Raw genomic sequence first — 18,783 nt, 5'->3', positions numbered from 1 at the left:
TGAAATGGACAATGTGAAAGCTCAGAAAACACTGGATACAAAATCTACAGACACTGGATACAAAATCTACAGACAACTATCTTAAGCTTTGCATAAATACTTAGGTCTACAGTGCACATTGGGTACTTATATCCATACGTTTTTATTTCTAAACATCACTGGTCCACATATTCTGACCAATGCCTGGTGACAGCAGAAAAAAAAGAACTCCATATAATATACAGTCTCTGGTTTGTTAGTAACACTATCTAGTGAACTTAAATTCACCTTCACCAGTTTTCCATTGATCTCTGGTATGTCTCCAGCTTTCCGATTATCTAGCATCCGGATCTCATAGGACTGACCTTTAAAGAGAAAAAAATTGCATGGGTAAAAGAGCAAGAGCACAAGGTTATTTTTGTGTTTAATGCATGTGGGAATCCAGGGCTTCCCTCTGGCTGCTCTGGAAGGCCTGGGACCCCGGCAGGGGGTCAGGAACCTCCTGTACAGAGCCCCGAGAGACACTGTCTCTGATCTCTGTCCATGGAAAAGAGTTTTCAATCTTAGAGGATGAATTACAAGCTCTGAGTGTTTGATATGAGTAATAATTAAGTGTGGCACAGGTGCAAAATAAAAATAAAAGTAAAAGTAAAATTTTAGGTTTCTAGATTAGGGGTTCAAAGGGGACAAGATGGAGGAAATTGTGTGTGTCTTGTCCTTTTCCTCCTTCTTCATGCCCTCCATGTTTCACTGTAGTGTTGGCATTTTTCTATTGGTTTAGGCTGGGGACACACTGTTCAACGTAGGTGACAGATATTGGCACATTATTGTAAATATAGCACATGTAGTTTCTGGTATTTAATGTTTGTAACATCCCACTGGGGGGCAGAGCCCCACACGCTGCCCTGCAGGACAGACCTGCGGCAGGGCAGCAGAACATGTTAGAGATAAACAGAATAAACAACCTTGAAACCAGCACAGACGAATTATGGCTTCTTCTTTGGCAACGGGGCAGAAAGACAGAGACTTTCTACAGTCTCGGAATCATCGATACCCACAGATTCTGACAAATGCATTTACATTAGCTTTTGGTTCACAGTACACGAGAATACCATTATCTGAAACTTGAGTTTGAGAGATCCAGACAGCAACATGCACTTCACACCATGCAAATTAAAAAAACTATGCAAATTAACAAAACAACGTGACACTTTTTGGTCCCCTTAAAACCGGAGATATTTTCAAAGTTTAATTATTTAATTTTGTGTCAAGTGTAAATACTTGCTTCTCTATTTTGTTGGTTTTTTTTTTTTCTGAAAACAAAACATTTCAAGGCTGAGTTCCTTTTTTTTTTTTTTTTTAACTGCTGAATGGCAACATACTGAGAACTATTAACTGGTCTTCCAAAACAAACTCATGTAGAGTTTTCTTATATTTTCCAAAACCTAAGTACTATTCTCCCATGTTTAATTTTGTCCATATACCTGTTGCCTTTGTATGATTTTATGGTCTGTATGACTTCAGAAATAGACCTTTAAAAGAGACAGTTACTGTTTGTATCAACAGTATAAGCAAACCTATCTTTCCAGTGAATATGATAAAGTGTTCTGCTTCAAAAGCAAAGCTTGTAGCAATTTATTTAATTACAAGGATTTTTTTTCCTTCCAGAGTGAGCAGCACATATTCATTTGCAAAATCATATTTCCCTAACTAAAACATGGAACAAAATAAATTTCAACATCTTCACTAAGATGAAATGCAGTAAAATCATCACCTACACTGCTCTTCAGGCTACCTTTATGGTCCAATGTATAACATATTTAAGACATTCTGAAATGCCCTACAAGGCAATAACCCTGTGAATGAGCAAATAACTTCTTCATCTCCTTTCACTTTTCACAGACTGATATGAACTATGGACCGTTTCAGGGGAGTTTTTTTGCTCAAACACAATAAGCATATTTATGTATATACTGTACACATGTACAGGCTTTCCTTACCCAAGCAGCATGTGAACATTGATACAGTCATTGATGACATAAATCCATATGAAATAGATGTTCACCCAGCAGAGCTGAGTAAATAATACGTAATTCCTCCTCCTATATTTAACAGGAGGAAACTTCCTGTTAGTGAGATTAATTCAATTACCAACGTTATTCTACTCACACAGCTGTAACATGTAAGTTCAACTATATTTAAAGCCAGCATTTCTTGGATCTGGCAATATTAATAAATTTCCACAAATATTTCTTTGTTCTCTCGCAACATTTTTTGGAGTGGGGGGTAGGGAAGTGAGTGAAGAAAAAAATTCTGATTGTTTCCTCAAGAAGTATGGCTAGCCTTTCATAGGTACAAAATAGTATTAAGACAGTAGATTTGATAAAGGTAAAAATCACAGAATACAAGACTTGAAAATGTAAAAATAGCTCTGGAAATTTTCAAGATAGAGGAATAGATACATTCTATCTTGAAGTTTCGGACATGTAGCTGCTCTGAAAGTGTAAAAAGCACCACAGCACTGATTTTTGTCACCCCTATGTAAGACCTATATACACTACTTTGTCTGCTCTTTCTTGGAGAACAGCCAGAGAAGCAAGACGACATAGGCTATGGACATAAGTGAATCCAGTCTGAAGTAAATTCACACTGAACCTGTGGCAGCTTCATTCACAAAAACCCCAGAATGTTTAAGTTTGGAAGGGACTTCTGGAGGTCATCTTTGGCAATTCCCCTGCTCAAAGCAAGGCCACCTACATCCTTGCTACAGCCCAGCACTAAGTCTGGCTGGTTCTGAGTATCTCAAAGGATGCTCATCGAGATCATACTTCATAAGCTTCTCGGTAAAGATCTCATGGAAGAAACCAGCAAAAGCCTTACTGAAGGAAAACACTTGTAAACAATATCTACTACCCTCTCGTTGTCCACCAAGCCACCCAGTCCATCACAGATGTTTATCAAGCTGGCAAGCTGGTCAAGCATGATATCCCCTTGGGAAATCTGTGCTGACTACTCCTTTATGTAGTAGTATCCTTCCTGTCCTTTATGTACCAGGAAATGGTTACCAGGAAACACTGCTCCATCACCTTCCAAGAAAGCCTGTAGTTCCTTGGGTCCTCCTTTTTGAAGATCAGAGCAACATTAGCTTTGATGTAGTCTCTAGCACCTCTCCTAGTCACCAAGATAATTCAAAAATTATTAATGGTGGCCTCACAATGACACAGGCCACTGCCCTCAGCACTTGTGTGTGCATTCCATCAGGACCTGTGGATTTATATATGTTCAGTTTGCTGAAGTACTCCCTGACCTATTCTTCTTTGACCAAGAGTACATATTCCTTGCTTCAGATTTTCCTCTCATCTCTAAGGCCTAAGGCCTGGGATTCCTACAGACCAGTGATACCAGAAAAGACTGAGCCCAAGAAGGCATTCGGTACTTCAGCCTTTTCCATGGCCTGTGTCACCATGGCCAATGTCCTGTTCAGCAGGGGGCCCACTTAAATTGTCTTTCTCTTGCTATTTACGTACTTACACAAGACCATCTTGCTTTGGACACTCCTCACCAGATACAGTTGCAGCTGGACTTTGGCTTTTCTGATTGCAGCCCTGCTGCAGGCTTGGACAATACCTCTGTACTCCTCTCAGGTTACCTGTCCCCACCTCCACGTTCTGTATGCCAATCTTCTGTATTTGCGTTCCCTTGCTTACCCATGTAAGCCTCCTGTCACTTTTGCCTAACTTAGTGTTCTTTGGGATTTGCTGCACTTGAGTTTGGAGGATGGATCCTTGAATGTTAACCAGCTATCTTGGGCTCCTCTTTCCTCCAGGGCTTTATCCCATGGGACTATACTCTCCTGAAGTTCAAAGATGTGATCTCGGTTTTCTGCCTTGCTTCTTCCTCTCAGGATCATAAAGTCCACTATTTTAAAGGCAGGCAAGCCTGACTGACCTTGATACTCACAACCCCAATGAGCCTTTCCCTGTTTCATGAGGTATAGCAGAGCCATCCTCTGCCACTTGGATCAGGAAGCTGTCAATCAGCACTTTCCAGTCATGCTCTGCTGCGCTGTCCCTGCAGGAGACATCAGGGTGCTTGAGGTCCTCCTACAAGGACCACAGCCTGTGAATGTGAGGCTACTTCCAGCTCTTCAGAAAACATCTCATCTATTTGTTCATCCTGGTCAGGTGGCCTACAGCAGACACAGATATAATCACAGATATAATCCATCTATAATCCTTACCCATAAGCTCTCAACTGGAACATCACCTATCCCTAGCAGAGCCCAACTATTCCAGCTGTTCTCCCACATAATGCTTAACCTCCCCTCCCTTATCCTCTTGCTCTGCCTTTCCTTAAGAGCCAATATCCCCGTACTGTAATGTGGCACTTTGCAAGCTATCCCATCAAGTCACCGTGATCCCAAGATCACACAGATGTCTTAAATCCTCATGCTTACTTCCTATGCCGCTTGCATTACTGATGTGTGTGCACTTCAGAGGCACCTCAACATCCTGACTTACCACAAAGGGCTCTGGTGTTTCCTTGAAACAATGCTCTACAGGCACTTACGTGTTCGTATCCAAATGCAGGAGATGACCCTGTTTAAGCGTCCTTTTGTTGATGCTGTGCCCCCTTTCATGTTCTTTGCTTATTAACCATGGCCATCACTCCTTCACAGCGCTGCTGTAAGTCACTCCCATCCTCACTGTTCCTACTTCAAAGCCCTCTTTACCAGGTCAGCCACAAGCTGGCTAAGGTACCTCCACTGCCCTTTCCAAGCTGGATCTCATCTCTCCCAAGAAGCTCTGTGCATTCACAGAACTCCAAGCTTTGCTGCACTGTGTAAAACAATGCAAAGAATGCTCCCCTTTTAAAAGCAATTCTCTTCCATACCACTTTTGCTATTCCATATACATCTAGCTGAACAGCAGCCAACTCAAAACACTCGAAACTCCAATGTTTTCAATGGACACATTTAACAGATTTCGCAGTAAGAACCCTGCAAACCTCTAAACAACCATCATCGCTCCAAGATCTAAATTTCTAGAATCAGCTTCAGCTGAATATCAAATCACATTAAATATTCCATTAGCTCAAGCTGGAAGGAAAACACAGGAATTGAATACAATGCCCTGCTCCTCATAGGATTACCAAAACCTCAATCACATGATGAAAAACATCAGCCAGGTGCTCCCTGAACTCTGAGTGACACTCTTAACAATACTAATTAAAATACTTACTGACAGAGGGTAAAATCAGGGCTTGTTAAAGTATTGCCTTAGGGAATGTCACCACAGCTTAACAGACAGGGCAAATGTTCCCATGGCTTCTGATATTCCCAAGCCAGGAAACTAAAACAACTGGGGACAAAATTAAAAGAGGGTACTTCCCCTTGAAAATTATTTAAGGCAAGACACTGCCTGAAAATGGGGCCAACCCTGAAACCAGATATCTGAATAACCAGGAGGTAAATTACTCTCCTGCTAGAGGACTCAATTTAACTCATTACACAAACATACCTATCATCACAACTCAGTGTTGCAGACTGATCCTTGTTGGGATGGATGAATAAATATAATTGCCTGGCAAAAGATTCACAATAATACAGCCAGGATGAAAACAATCTCCCCTACTGGTTGGACAATGCCCTTACCTACAGATAGGTCCAAAAGTCAAATGGACTGTTCTATCTCACCCCTCAAAATGTGTGGTTCATCCCACACCTGTAACCCTACCCTGAAGCATCAGGTGTCTGTGACCCCATTGGCCTAAGTCTTGTTCCAGCCCACCTTGAAGCCCCCTGATAAGGGGTCTCCGAGGGGCCAGATGCTCTCTTGGAATCCCCGCTCTCTTGGAACTCCCACCCTCTCCTAGAGCATCCTCTCTACCCCTTGTCTCTCCCCTCCCGCATCCCCTCAGGCCTTGCCACGTGCTGCGTCTGGCAGCTCCAAGCAAGACCTTTCACCATCCATAATAAACCTGATATTCTAAGAGCAGCCTTCAGAGATTTCTCATCTCCATTCATCAAAGCCATCCTGGAGCCCAGCTTTCCCTACAAATCCTAATTTTAAGCTGCCTTCAGTATGAAAGGAAACATGTCTCACAATTTTTTTTTTACTTATCACAAAATTTGATGAGTTGGAAGCGACGCACAAGGATCATCGAGTCCAGCTCCCAACGCCAACTCCCTGCACAGGACACCCCAAGAGTCACACCATGTGCCCAAGAGCATTGTCCAAACGTTTCTTGAACTCTGTTAGGCTTTGTGCTGTGACCACTTCCCTGGAGAGCCTGTTCCAGTGCCCAGCCACCCTCTGGGTATACATATAAACACACGCTAAGAACCAGTAGAGAAATTTTTATGAAAACACCTTAACCTAGGCAGTAAATGTACTGACTTTCTGTCCGAAGTACTAGCACAGAAAGGAGACTGGCAAACTCTTTTTTCCTTCCCATATTTTTAAGGAAAGTGTATACCAATGCCCTCATTTTTCAATCATAAAAACTTCTTTGCCAATGCAGTTTTTACATTGTAAGATATTTTCAAGGACAGAAACAGTTACAGTAATTTTAGACACTGTCACTTTAAATGGTAAGCTCTTCTCACAATAAAGACAGCAAACACTTTCCTCCTTCAGCCTGATGCTTTGTGCTGTCTTTAAATTATAGCACGTTCTTTTGAGATTTAGAGTCAAAACCCACAAGACAAAGAAAGCTGAACTAGATACAGGATTGGAGATCCTAGGGCATTAGAGCCAGAGGAGAAGGAAGAGGTCAGAGGGTATGAAGCCATTGATATGGTCCAAAACAAATGATAAATTATTTTGAGTTCAGAATACTAGCTGAGTAAACACAGGACACCAATGTAATTCCCAGAGGCGAGGAAGGTTTCATCATATGGGAATGACTACATTCACATTATTCTACCCACTAGTCAGTGCTCTCTCTGGGGAAAAAAAAACCAAAACTATATTCATGCAAATTAAAACCCAGGATAAAAGGGGAAAAAAACCCAGCTTGATTAACATTAAGTATTTATTGAGTTAATTTCTGATAAATGTATTAAAACTCCAAAGGTAACTGCACTTGTGATCGTGTTTAAACATAATACAGTTCTGGACAGACATGTCTGGCTAATTTGAGAGCAATTACAGAGGTCCCTTTGGTGCAACACCTCAGGGACTGACATTTTACCATTTATTATGACTTTTGAGGGCTGTTCGTGTGCACCTCACGCATATATCCAATTAACTTGTTCTTATCCATCAAGTTGAAGCAGAAATGCCAAATTAGTCCCGAATTTTCAGCTATTACTACCTGAAATTTGTCTCCTAAAAGCTCTGTTGGCTTGATTGTACTGGGGGATGGAGAGGGGCAACACACAACAGGAAAAAACAAAACAAAACAAAACCAAACCAACAAAGGAAGAAAGACCACACCCCCAGCAGAATCAAAAGGGAAAGTAACACCATACTACAGCTGTGAGCCTACAAGTTGGACAAAAAAAGACTACTATTAAGGCATCCTTACAACCTCAATGTCCACAATTTTGGATATACACACACATGCATTAAAACATTAAATACCATTTCAGTTTCAGACTTGCACCACAAGCTGCATTCACACATGTATACCAACCTTGATTCAAGTATGTGAGAGTTTCATCATATAATTTTACTGCTGGAGATGTTGCAGCACACATAACATACTGGAAAGGTGGATGTTTGGTCTCATTTTCTTGTGGAAGGCTGGAATCTTCCTGTTTGAAAATAGGCAGCGCCAAAACATCACTGAAAAGAAAAAAAACAGACAACTTTGAGACTGTTGACCCTGTTTTGATTGAAGTCAAAGAAAAAAAGTTATTTGTGAGTTAAAAAACCCCACAGTGAAATACATACAGAATTTTGTTACTCATTTTATTAGTAAAATCTATATGAGCAGTATCAAAAACATTTTCCACCAGAACTTTAGACTAGGATACATAAACAATACCATGGGACTTAAGTAGACGAACAGTTGTGCTGATCCTTTGAAAATCCAATCTTTGGTTCCTGTCTCCACTTAAAAAAACGCAGCTCTCTCTTAACTTTTCACCTGTCAATACAGCCAAGCTTGCCTAATAAATATGCAAATGAAAGCAAGGCTTTCATTTTCTTTTCTGAAATAATGTATTTCCCAAAGTAAGTTACCTACATTGTGAAAGTATCTCCTCATTTAGTACCTTTATATCTAACCTATTAATTCTGTTGATATTCTCAATCTTTTCTTAGGCTTTGGCACACTGATTAGCTCAAAAAATGATTAAGTAGCAGATTCACTAAACATAAACTATAAAAAGTTTATGCCAGGATTCACTTCACTTATCTACGTTGCATAACCAACCACCAGAAAAACTTTGGAAATATTATGTTTCTAGAGAATAAATAGCAATACATGTTGTCCACAAGCTGTGGTAAGAGAGATAGCTTCACCACAACCAGCAAACACATCTTCTGCTTTCTACAGAAATTAGTAATCTGTATTAGAAATAATCTTCCTTGTATACAGAAATCCTTCATAAATTAGATTTTTTGGAGTTTTTCTTGCACTGAATTTTTGTTCATGATGATATCATCTGCATATCCATGCAACTTTCTTTAAAAATGTTTCTAATGTGAATTAGATCTCATACTACCTCACCTGTTTATTTCGTTTTTAATCAACATGTATCTTGTTTGTATCTCTTGCACTGATCTCAAACATGTATTAATATATTTTGTAAAACAGTTATAAATTGTCTGTATTGCACTATTTGTAGGTTGTACACTAAAGTTTTTGAAGTAAAACTGTTTCTTTATTGTTCCTCATTTCTGCAAGAGTCGTCTTTATTTTAAAAAAATTCTATTAATTGCTCTTGAATTCCACCTGATATCTGAAGAATCAAAAAAAGTGTATCATAATAAATTCAAAAAAATTAAATGAAAGCCAATATTTTTCTGTCACACAGGCTTAGAATGTAAGACTTGGTCTGCTTAAATCTTAGATATGCAGAGTGCAGGTGCGGCACTCCAACTTCTTTTCAGAGCAAATGCCACATTCCATTAGAGATGTTACTCCCTGGGCTACCTGGAAGATATTATGTTGACAAGAAAATATTTATGAATGGTGAAAAAGTTAAAGAAATTTGTCTATAACTTGGAGAGACTGCACAGTGTCCCCCCAAAAGAGACCAAAGAAAGACACCCATACAGGTTTCCTTTCACTAGGAAGTAAACACAGGAGATGCTACAAAGACTGATGCAAGCAGGACAAGGCAGTACACCATCCAAAAAATAATTACAAGCCTACTGAACCATGTCCTAGCTACTTCTGAAGCCACCTCCTCAAACTGTAGCCCAGAGAAGAATTAAGTAAGTTACAAAGGAAGATGTGAAATAACCACTTAAGAGACGTGGACATCCTTAAAAGAGTATTCTCATACAGAGACAAGGATCCCAGGGTAGGACAGCAAAATCCACAGATGGGTGAGTGCTCCTTGAGGATGACTCAAAGAAACAAGGAGCTGCTTCAAGCCCTGACGTCATCAGGAGGGCAGCAGGAGCAGCCCAGCACAAGAGGGAGTCTCCTGTGACAGTGACAAGCAGAGGGAAGTGGGGTCCCCAGACAGGACTGCTACACCAGGAACCCATGTTCGCCACACACTTCAGCACCCAAAACACAAGTGCCATTACAAGGAGGAACTTTAAAATGGCAGGAACATGGAAACAATGGCAACATTTAAAATACACACAAGTCAAAGTGCAGCAACCAAGGCATGAGAAATATCTCGCCAAATAAATTACCTGTAATTCTTGACTAAGTTCTGCAGCACTTGCCTTCACAAGAGATTAAAGAGAAGTCTTTTCTGTATTCATGAAAAATACCTTTAAAGCCTTCCTTTTCTACTCACAATTTGAAGTTTAAAGTGTAGCTGGCCTGGCTTAAGAAAGCGTGAGGTGTTAATGAATTAGCTAAGAGACATGGCATTGCAAGCCTACAAATGCACCAATTTAGGCAGCTTTAAACTAGCTTTTGCTAATACTTACAAAGCATGATGACTAACTGCCACTGCAGAAGAAGAAGGAAAAATAAAGACATCCAGCTCTACAACCCTACAATGTAGCTGTAAAGAGAGCACAATGTTCATTCTTAAATGCCACCATTCCAAAAAATACCTCAGAAGACAGCTCAAGGCAAATTCTTCCTATAAAACTCTTCTGGGTACTAGTACATTCCAAAGGAAAAGACAAGCCAATGCCATGTAAACTCCTTCATAGACCATCTTTAAATAAACACCATTTAAATAATATTTTGATTCATTCACTTGCAAAGAATAAAATATTGGTGTTTTTTGCATTTCAACATACACTCTTTCCCCATCTAAAAACAGATTACAGCTGCCTTTAAAACAGTCAATAAGGTATGAGTAAAGTATTTCAAATTAAGACCTGAAGGATCAGTTTAAATAGGGCCAAGCTAAATTTCACAGCAACTAGCATTTTCTACAAAATAAAATTCATTGTGGCACAGGTGAAGAAAAGATGCAAAGACTGCTCACAACAGGAAACAGAATGGGAAACAAACTTAATATTTTTAATAGTGCTCTTGACTTAAGCTAAAGATGATAAACTGCATATAATATATGCTATTGCATCAATCACATTACCAGAAACTATGGAGATGCTATATCCATCTTTTTACCACCTCTAATCTTATACTGATTTTAACACCCAACAACAACAAACAAACAAATAAAAAACCCCAAATAAATCCCCCACACAAACAAACACAATACAGAGAACAGATCAGCCTTGTCAGTTCCAGCCTTTTTCCTCCTAGACCCCCGTTACAATTTCTGCATTTATAATGAGCCAATGTCCCAGCAGAACAAATCATCTGCCATAGTCAATCCCTGGCAGCCTCTATGCTTACATATACTTATGCAGGCATCCTTTAGTCCTACTCACCTGGTGAAATCGTGTTTTTGCTAGGCCAGTACAAATTAGAGACAGAGACTTGTAGTGCCAGCTTTGCTTAAGTTATTTCACACAGCAAAGAACCTCTTACCTAAACTGAAGTGCCCACTGGCAGAGCACCCCAGGTGGAGGAAAAGCCAAGTGCTCCAAAATAGTTACTGTTGAAATTATTTCAGACTACAGGGGAACAGAGAGCTTGAAGAAACAGATTCTGTTCCTTTTTTGCCAATATTAACTTTTGATCTTGTGAAGTAAAAACTCACTTACTTCACTTGTCTCATTTAAGTGAACTTTAGAACCACAAGCAAGCTGATGTATGGGCAAGTACTAACTTTTGGAAGGACAAGCAGCATCTTTTGCTATATTTTCTGAGAAAGTCCATCTAGCAGGGTTTACCCTCCTCGTGGAAGAAACTCTGAGACCAAGTTTTTGAAACTTAGCTCTAGTAAGAAAAGTCTTAGCTCAGTTCCTTAGCATGTGTTATCTAAAGCATTCAAATGAAAGGCATTATTTTCTTCGTAAGAGAAGAAGGAAAATTTACCCAGAAAAAAACCCCAACAGAAACAGTCTTCATTACACCCCAAATACAGGCAGGAAACCTATCCTCCAACGTAAGTCTTAGCTACTTATGCTACAGAGGTATACACATGCACCACATGTGAGAAGCTGTCCTATGTCAGGTAACCTAGGTAAGCATAGTACAAAAAGACCAAAAAAAATGTAATTTATCCCCTTGTACTTGTGAAATGTGTTTGTAAGCCTTCAAAATCACCTTCCTTAAAAATTTAAAATCTTCTTTCCACACATTGTCCAAAGTGTTTTCAAAAAAACCTAACACACACAAACAAAAATCCCCCTCCCTAATAATAATAGGGTCAAAATAATAGGTTCCAAAAAATAAATGAAGAACTTCCTGTCCTTACAAGATCAGGAACTACTATGTCAACAAAATTCAAACTGATGTTTCATCAATCATCTGCCTTATCTATCTTCTGGATTGTATACTTTTGGGTGTGAGTGCTAAAGCATCCCAAGGCTTTTTGAACAGGCCTTTTGAAACTTTAAAGCATGGTTTTTATGAGGACAAATACCTTTAAGAAAAATTTTTCTCAAGCAGTCTTTGAATTAAGAGTTAAGATCTCAAGGCCAAGCTCTGAAATGTAAGGCAATGGGAGACCTGGTACTTCCTAACACTTCCCCTATGTCCACAAAAGCAAGTTTGATGGGGGGAAAGACCCCTGGAATTAATTTCTGGAAAACAACCTTCTCTGCAGCAGCTGTCCAAGAAATCCAACACACAAGAAACAGTGCAAATGTAATGCTATTCCTGGGAATCCCACAGACCATCACACAGAAGCTCAGATGGAGAAAGGCTTCTATTTAAGGGGAGTCTGGCACAAAATACAAGAAACCACCAATCAAAGAAAGAAGTAAATGCCAACAACAAAACCTGTGTCATTCCTACCAAGGAAAAGAAGTAAGAATGTTCACCATGACAAATCCACTCCTCCAACACAGGGAGGTCAGGCAGCCAGTACAGATGGCTCGTACATAGGAAATGCCTGAAGAGCACACGAAGGCAGACCTGCTGCCTGCTCTCAATCTGCTATGTCCATCCAACATGAGAGGTGACAGAGGAACAGAGAAGATAGTTCTGCACTTTGAAGTCTTTTCCTTAAAAAATAAACTGGCCCCTGACTTTTTGTAATGTATGCACATACTCAACTTGGAAGAAAACAACTCAAACCCAAGCTAATGTCAACGATCTAGAACATGAGGTTTATCTTTTGACATGTTTTATCTGTGGTAACAAAGCAAGGAGGTTTAGGTTTATGGATATACTTTTCCTTCAAATGCCTATTTCCTCACAGGTATTTACTTATTTCTGTGCTTGCATGAAGAATCCAGCTCCAATTCTAATCAGTACCTGACATTTTATTTTAGAGTCTATATGTGAGTGAAAATTAATTTTTTCTACAGTGCAATGCATAAAAAAATAGAACAGACCACTAAAATAGAAGCTTTATAATGTATTCTGCAGAAAGCACTTTGAACATCCAAAAAAGAAGAAAAGAAAAAAAATCAGGATACCATCAGCAAACATTCCTCTTTGAAAAATCCAATATAACCAGCAGTAGTCTCAAAAGAGTGGGAGACATTAGGGGAAACATAAACAGCAGTTTGTCTGTCATAATGTAACAGCAGCCAAAACCAGGGCCTGAATGAGATAACTCTTTTTAGGTTTTGCACAGCAACTATAAAGTTAAGGCAGTAATCGTCACAACACAACCATGTTTATCAGAAACCAAAAAAGGCTGTCAGGGACAGCTCTTAGAAAAGAACACTCTCCCTTTCTCCTCCTGAAAATAGAGCTCTAAGTTGTAAGACAATGTTCCCTCAACTCCTGCCTGACTATCTCAGGGTTACTTCAGCCTGAACTGTGCTTGAGGTGGTACACCAAATCCCCTCACAGCCAAGGCTTTCCACACCACAGTAAGGAGACAAGACTGAAGACTGCATTAGGCTTTCCCTCTTTTCAACCAAGGCAGCAGACAGCTGTGTTCTCCAAAGACACCTAAGTGTTTGGGAGATGCAGCAGAGTCAAACTGACTTAATTCTCCAAAAATAGGGGATTGTATGGATGTATTTTCATACAGTCTTTTGTAGAGACTTCTCCATTTCAGAACCAAAAGTCATTTTTTAACTTAGTTAACTTAGTTTGTAGGTTTTACCTACAAATATATACCAAAACAGCTACTTCTGAAATAATTATCAAGTTCCCCGTGACAGGCTTGAATTGTACCACTACAAACACCACTGGAACTGCAAGTATTTAAATAAATCCACGTACTAAGCTTTCACATTACACATAAAAATACAGTCACTAAGATACTTGTCTATCTGTTAATGCTCAATTAACCCAATGAATATTGATTCAATAATCAAGTAATTAATTGACGAAAAATAGAATTCTGCTAGAAATATGACAGGCAGTTCTTTGAAACTTGTCTTTAAATAGCCGCCAATTTTTTTGCAGTTCACAGCAATACGTGGTCCTCAAATGTACACAACTACTGTTGAACTGTGAACGGATATTATGAGGGATTCATAAAAAAACATGATGGGTGCCATTGGGTCCATAATCAATGGAAAATAACATTAACTCCCTTAACTCAAAATTCACTGACCTCTTACTGAAGGTACAATGTTTTTATATGGGTTTTGGTGCAGGTGTTATTTCACACATCTAACAACTGTTACTATCAATTGAATTTAATTTTGTGATTGTAGGCAGTTTCTTATTGCATGAGAAAGTGCTAGAACAGCAACCAGAAAAAACAGGTTTTGAGACTTTATGAGGAAAATTCACAAACTATTTAAAACTGTGTCAATCTGAAGGGGAATTTAGGAGGCACTTAGCTGCCTTTAACAAAAATCCTACAATGGATTGATGATCAATGAACATGTGCGATTTTCTCAGGAAAAATAAACACAGGAGCAATGCCATATATTCTAAGGGCACTGAGTCATCATCAACTCCAGGAAGTATCAACTCCTTCATATACAACCCAAACAGTTAAAATAATTACATGCTGATCTTCCTAACAAAGTCAAGGGGGCATATACCTTAAGGAGTTCTCCCAGGACTCTCCTCCAGGCAATATTTAATTTTCTTACTTTTTCTGTAATAAAGTGACAAGTAATTAACTTCTACTGGCACAGTGAACAGTGACAGAGCAGTATCTCTCCTGTTCATGCTTTTGCCACTTTTCTTGTTTTTCCTCTCTCACATCACTTAATGGGCCGTAATTTCTCTTAAGTAGAAATCTGACCAACACACAGAATAATTTAAATACTTGCTGAGAATCCCTCTGAATCCAACAAACACTAATGGCAATTAGTTTTTTTTTTACACTTTAGCTTTTTACTTTAACTTGGGGTCCATGACTTAAGTTACATATACTACTTCTACTTTGTATATCTTCCAAAATTTTTCTGCAGCTGAAGTATGCAACAAGATTCAACACTAATATGTAGCTTATACAATGTTAGTTTTTAAGTGCTGTTTTTAATGGCTACAACTCCTTCTGTGGCAATTCAAAGTATCCTAATAGGCAGGTATATGTAACAAAAAGCCACCCACCATGACCAGAAAAAACAATATATCCCGCAACAGTAAGGATGATAATTCTTACAGTTTCTAGAAACTGAAGTGTGTGCATTACTGGGAGGAGAAACTAAGTTATGAAAATACAGGAAAATATTAAAAACATCTAACAGTCAAAATACCAAACTTTTAGTCATAAGAGATCCTAGAAAGAACTGAATTAAGTTAGAGAAGAGCAATTCTTGACCAAGAGCACATGTGTTTTCCACTGGTGTCTGCACTTAGACCCCATCTAGTCAACAACCACACAGCTGCCCACAAAAACTGGCACACCACTTCAGGGGATGAATATCTGAAGGTTTGCGAAGAGAGAAACAGGATAGAAATGGGATAAAATCCAGATAAGCTGAATATAAAATTAGGAATATTCTCATCAAGACAAATGAATCACTTTGTTCTCTGAACTGGCAAGTTCTCAGCGTTATTAAAAAAAAAACCCAAAAACAACAAAAACCAAAAAGCAAACCAACCAACCAAAACACAACCCAAACCCCACACAGAACAAAACCCCCATCAAATACATGTCCCACCACAAACCCACTGAACTCACAATACTAAATACTATCAAAACGGTCCTCATTTCTATCCAGTAGAAGCCCTTTTCCATAACTTCCAGCAAAAACACTGCACTTTCAAACATTTTCCCTGGGAAGTACTGCCTTAAAGTGTACATAACAGATGAAGCTTGTGGTCACCTGCAAGTTTCAGTTTTCCCTGAGAGAGAACGTGCCTTTTATAAAGACTAGACCCTCAAAATTATCAAACTCAAGTGTTTTTACTTCTCCAGACAAAACACTAAAACACTGACAAACCATGTCGAAAACCTTGGACTTAAAATGTCTGTCGTTGTCTCCAAAACAGTTTCTCTTTTTCACACTAAGTCGTCACTCAGGAATCCACACATTCTGCCCATGAGCAAGCTAAAATTTACTCAAACAAGTACAGTTTTAACTTAGTTTCGAAAAGGCACATCCAAACGCTACTTAAACACTAACTTTGTAAACCTTAGAAAACAATCAAAAGGTAAGGAAACTGCCAAGTTTACTGCGAACAGAGAGCTGCACGGCAAGAAAAGAAAACCGCCACCATTAAAGACACACTACATAGGAAAAAACCCATCATTACACAGAAATACAGAGTAAGTACTGAATAAAGCACAGCCATACTACCACTTTATTAACTACACCGTTTACCTGGTCGAGAAAGAACATTTTTAAACCTGGCAGGAAACATCTATTGTTTATCACGAACAAGAACTACATTTGTCGAGTGCAAGATGACCGTAGTTTGGAATGTGGGGCGCAGTTACACCCCGAAGGGAGAGGGAAACGTCAGGTTTAGGACAGGGATATCCATATAAAGGGGACAGCACCCCAGCGCAGGCAGCTGCCCGCCCTTCCCGAGCGGCCACCTGCCAGCAGCACGGAAGGGCAGGGCGGTATCCCCTCGCACGTGCCCACGCCTCGGGAAAAGCTTTCGGAATTGAAAAAAAAAAAAAAAAAAAAAAAAAAAAAAAGAGAAAAAAAAAAGGGAAAGATCTCCAGCTCCTTCCCGCGCAGCCCCAGCCCAGCGGCAGGGGCAGGGCAGCGCGGCGAGGCCGGCGGGGACGCGGCGCCCAGGCCGGGGGTGAACTGCGGGGCGAGTTACCTCATGCTGTAGGCACCGGCTCCCAGCTCCTGCCCGATGCCCGAGAGGCTGGCGTCGAAGTCGTGCACCAGCCCGGACTCGATCACTTCATCCATCTTCAGCACCCACGCCATGTTCCGCCGGCCCCGCCGCGCTCCCGCCGCAGGAGGAGCCGGACGGGGCGGAGCCGCGCGGCACCGGCGCGGCCGGGGAGGCGGTGCCGGGCAGGCGAGGGGCTGGAGGAGACGGGGGAGAGGGGGAAAAAAGCACGTGCGGGGTGGGGGACGGGGGCGACTCCGCGCTCAGCCCCGGGGGGGCCCTTTCCTCGCGGCGCGACCAGGGCGCGGGGTCGCTCTCAGCATCCTGCGCCCGCCCGGCCGCCGCGGGGCGCTGGGGACCGGGCGGCCGCCGCCTCCTCCTCCGACCGGACGCTGCCCAGCGCCGCCGCTTCTGCCGCCGCCCGAGCTCCGACCCAGCCCAGCGGCGCCTCCCGCCGCATCATTCGCCGGGGGGAGGCTGCGGCGGCAGCAGCAGCACCGCGAGCGCCCGCCGGGGAGGAGCCGCCGCCGCCGCCGGAGGTCACGGCCGCCCCGGGGGCTCGGGCTCGCGCCCGCCGCTCCGGCGCGTCCCGCAGCGCCGCCGCCGCCGCTCACGACAACATGGCGGCGGCTTCCACCCCCGAGCGCCTGCCGGGGCGGTGCCTGCCCGTGATCGGCGCCGCCGATTGGCTGGGCCCCGCCGGCAGGACCAATCAGGCGCGGGCGCGGAGAGGTGAGGGGGAAGCCTGGCCAATGAGGAGGCACTTCCTCACGCCAGGTGACGTCAGCGTGACGGGCGCGAGCGATCCCTGCGCTCCTCCCCAGGCCCGCGGCATGGCGGGAGCGCGCCCCGGAAGCGGCGGCGGCCGGAGGGAGGGGCGGGAGCGGGAAGGGGCGGTGGCGCCCGTGGGCCGCCGGGAATGGCGGCCGCTCCCGCCGGGAATGGCGGCCGCTCCCGCCGGGAATGGCGGCCGCTCCCGCCGGGAATGGCGGCCGCTCCCGCCGGGAATGGCGGCCGCTCCCGCCGGGAATGGCGGCCGCCCGAGCCCCCGCCGCACACCGCGCAGGGCCGCTCGTTCCTCAGCGACCTCCGGTGCGGTGACTGCCCCGAGCAGCCGCGCTCGGTGCTCGTTGTCCCTTCTCATGGCTGGGGGGCCTGGAACGAGATCAGCTTTAAGGCCCGATCCCAACCCAAACCGTTGCATGGTCGCTTTTTCCGGAGAACAGAAAAACACCCAAACCCCACAGAACTGCTGAATATTCTGATTTGGAAGGGATCCTTGAAGGTCAGATTGGAAGGGACCATGCTGGTCCCGCCCTGCTCAGGCATGTTCACCTTGGAGCACATGGCACAGGATTGCATCCAGATGGTTCTTGAGTATCTCCAGTGAGGGAGACTGCACAGACCTCTGGGCAATCTGTTCCAGTGCTTGGTCACCCACACAGTGAAGAAGTTCTTCCTCATATTCGGGTAGAACTTGCTGTGCATCAGTTCCTGCCCACTGCCTTTCTCTTCCTATTGCTTGGCTCCACTAAGAGCCTGGCTCTGTCCTCTTGACACCCTCCCTTCAGATAGTGATAGATACCGATGAGGGCCCCTCTCGCAGAAAAATTCCCTTAATATTTAACAGTTCAGAGAATACTTATAAAATTTTTTGAGACATTTAATTAAAATGTTAGATCTGGAGAACAAACTACAGAACAGTATTAATACTGTAAAATATATTTTGATGCTATAGTAACATGCTTTTAGTACAATTGCACAAGTTTTGCAAAAGGTAAAGGCAGGAAGGCCCTAAGTTAATTGATAGTTAACAGAATACTAGCTGTTGTTCAAAATGTGCATATAGCATCTTCAAAAAAAAAAAAAAAAAGGTACACAGACCATGATTTATGATCTTTAAAGGCAGTTTATAAGTTAAAATTACTGCCATCTTCTCAAAAAAAAAAAAGTTCCACTTGTTTTTCTTGCTGTAAT

The 18,783-nt window shown here is 42.1% G+C and overlaps 1 protein-coding gene across 4 annotated transcripts in view; it reads right to left on the bottom strand.

Moving 5' to 3' along the window:
* Nucleotides 1-18,783, bottom strand: part of UBP1 (upstream binding protein 1) — a 41,855-nt gene that overhangs the window by 19,405 nt on the left and 3,667 nt on the right. For 3 of the 4 annotated variants that reach the window (XM_030265273.4, XM_030265274.4, XM_030265275.4), the window contains exons 1-3: nt 16,789-17,040; nt 7,618-7,769; nt 268-344 (exon numbers count right to left, since the gene is read on the bottom strand). In XM_030265273.4, the coding sequence (XP_030121133.1) occupies nt 268-344; nt 7,618-7,769; nt 16,789-16,901 (342 nt within the window). In that variant the 5' untranslated portion in view covers nt 16,902-17,040. Of the gene's footprint in view, nt 1-267; nt 345-7,617; nt 7,770-16,788; nt 17,041-18,783 lie in introns of those variants that run through there. The other variant, XM_072925923.1, reaches the window with a different exon arrangement.

The sequence above is a fragment of the Taeniopygia guttata genome, chromosome 2 (genome assembly GCF_048771995.1).
Source record: "Taeniopygia guttata chromosome 2, bTaeGut7.mat, whole genome shotgun sequence".
Lineage (NCBI taxonomy): Eukaryota > Metazoa > Chordata > Aves > Passeriformes > Estrildidae > Taeniopygia > Taeniopygia guttata.
Note: the sequence above shows the minus strand (reverse complement) of the source record. Positions and strands in the feature narration are given on the sequence as shown.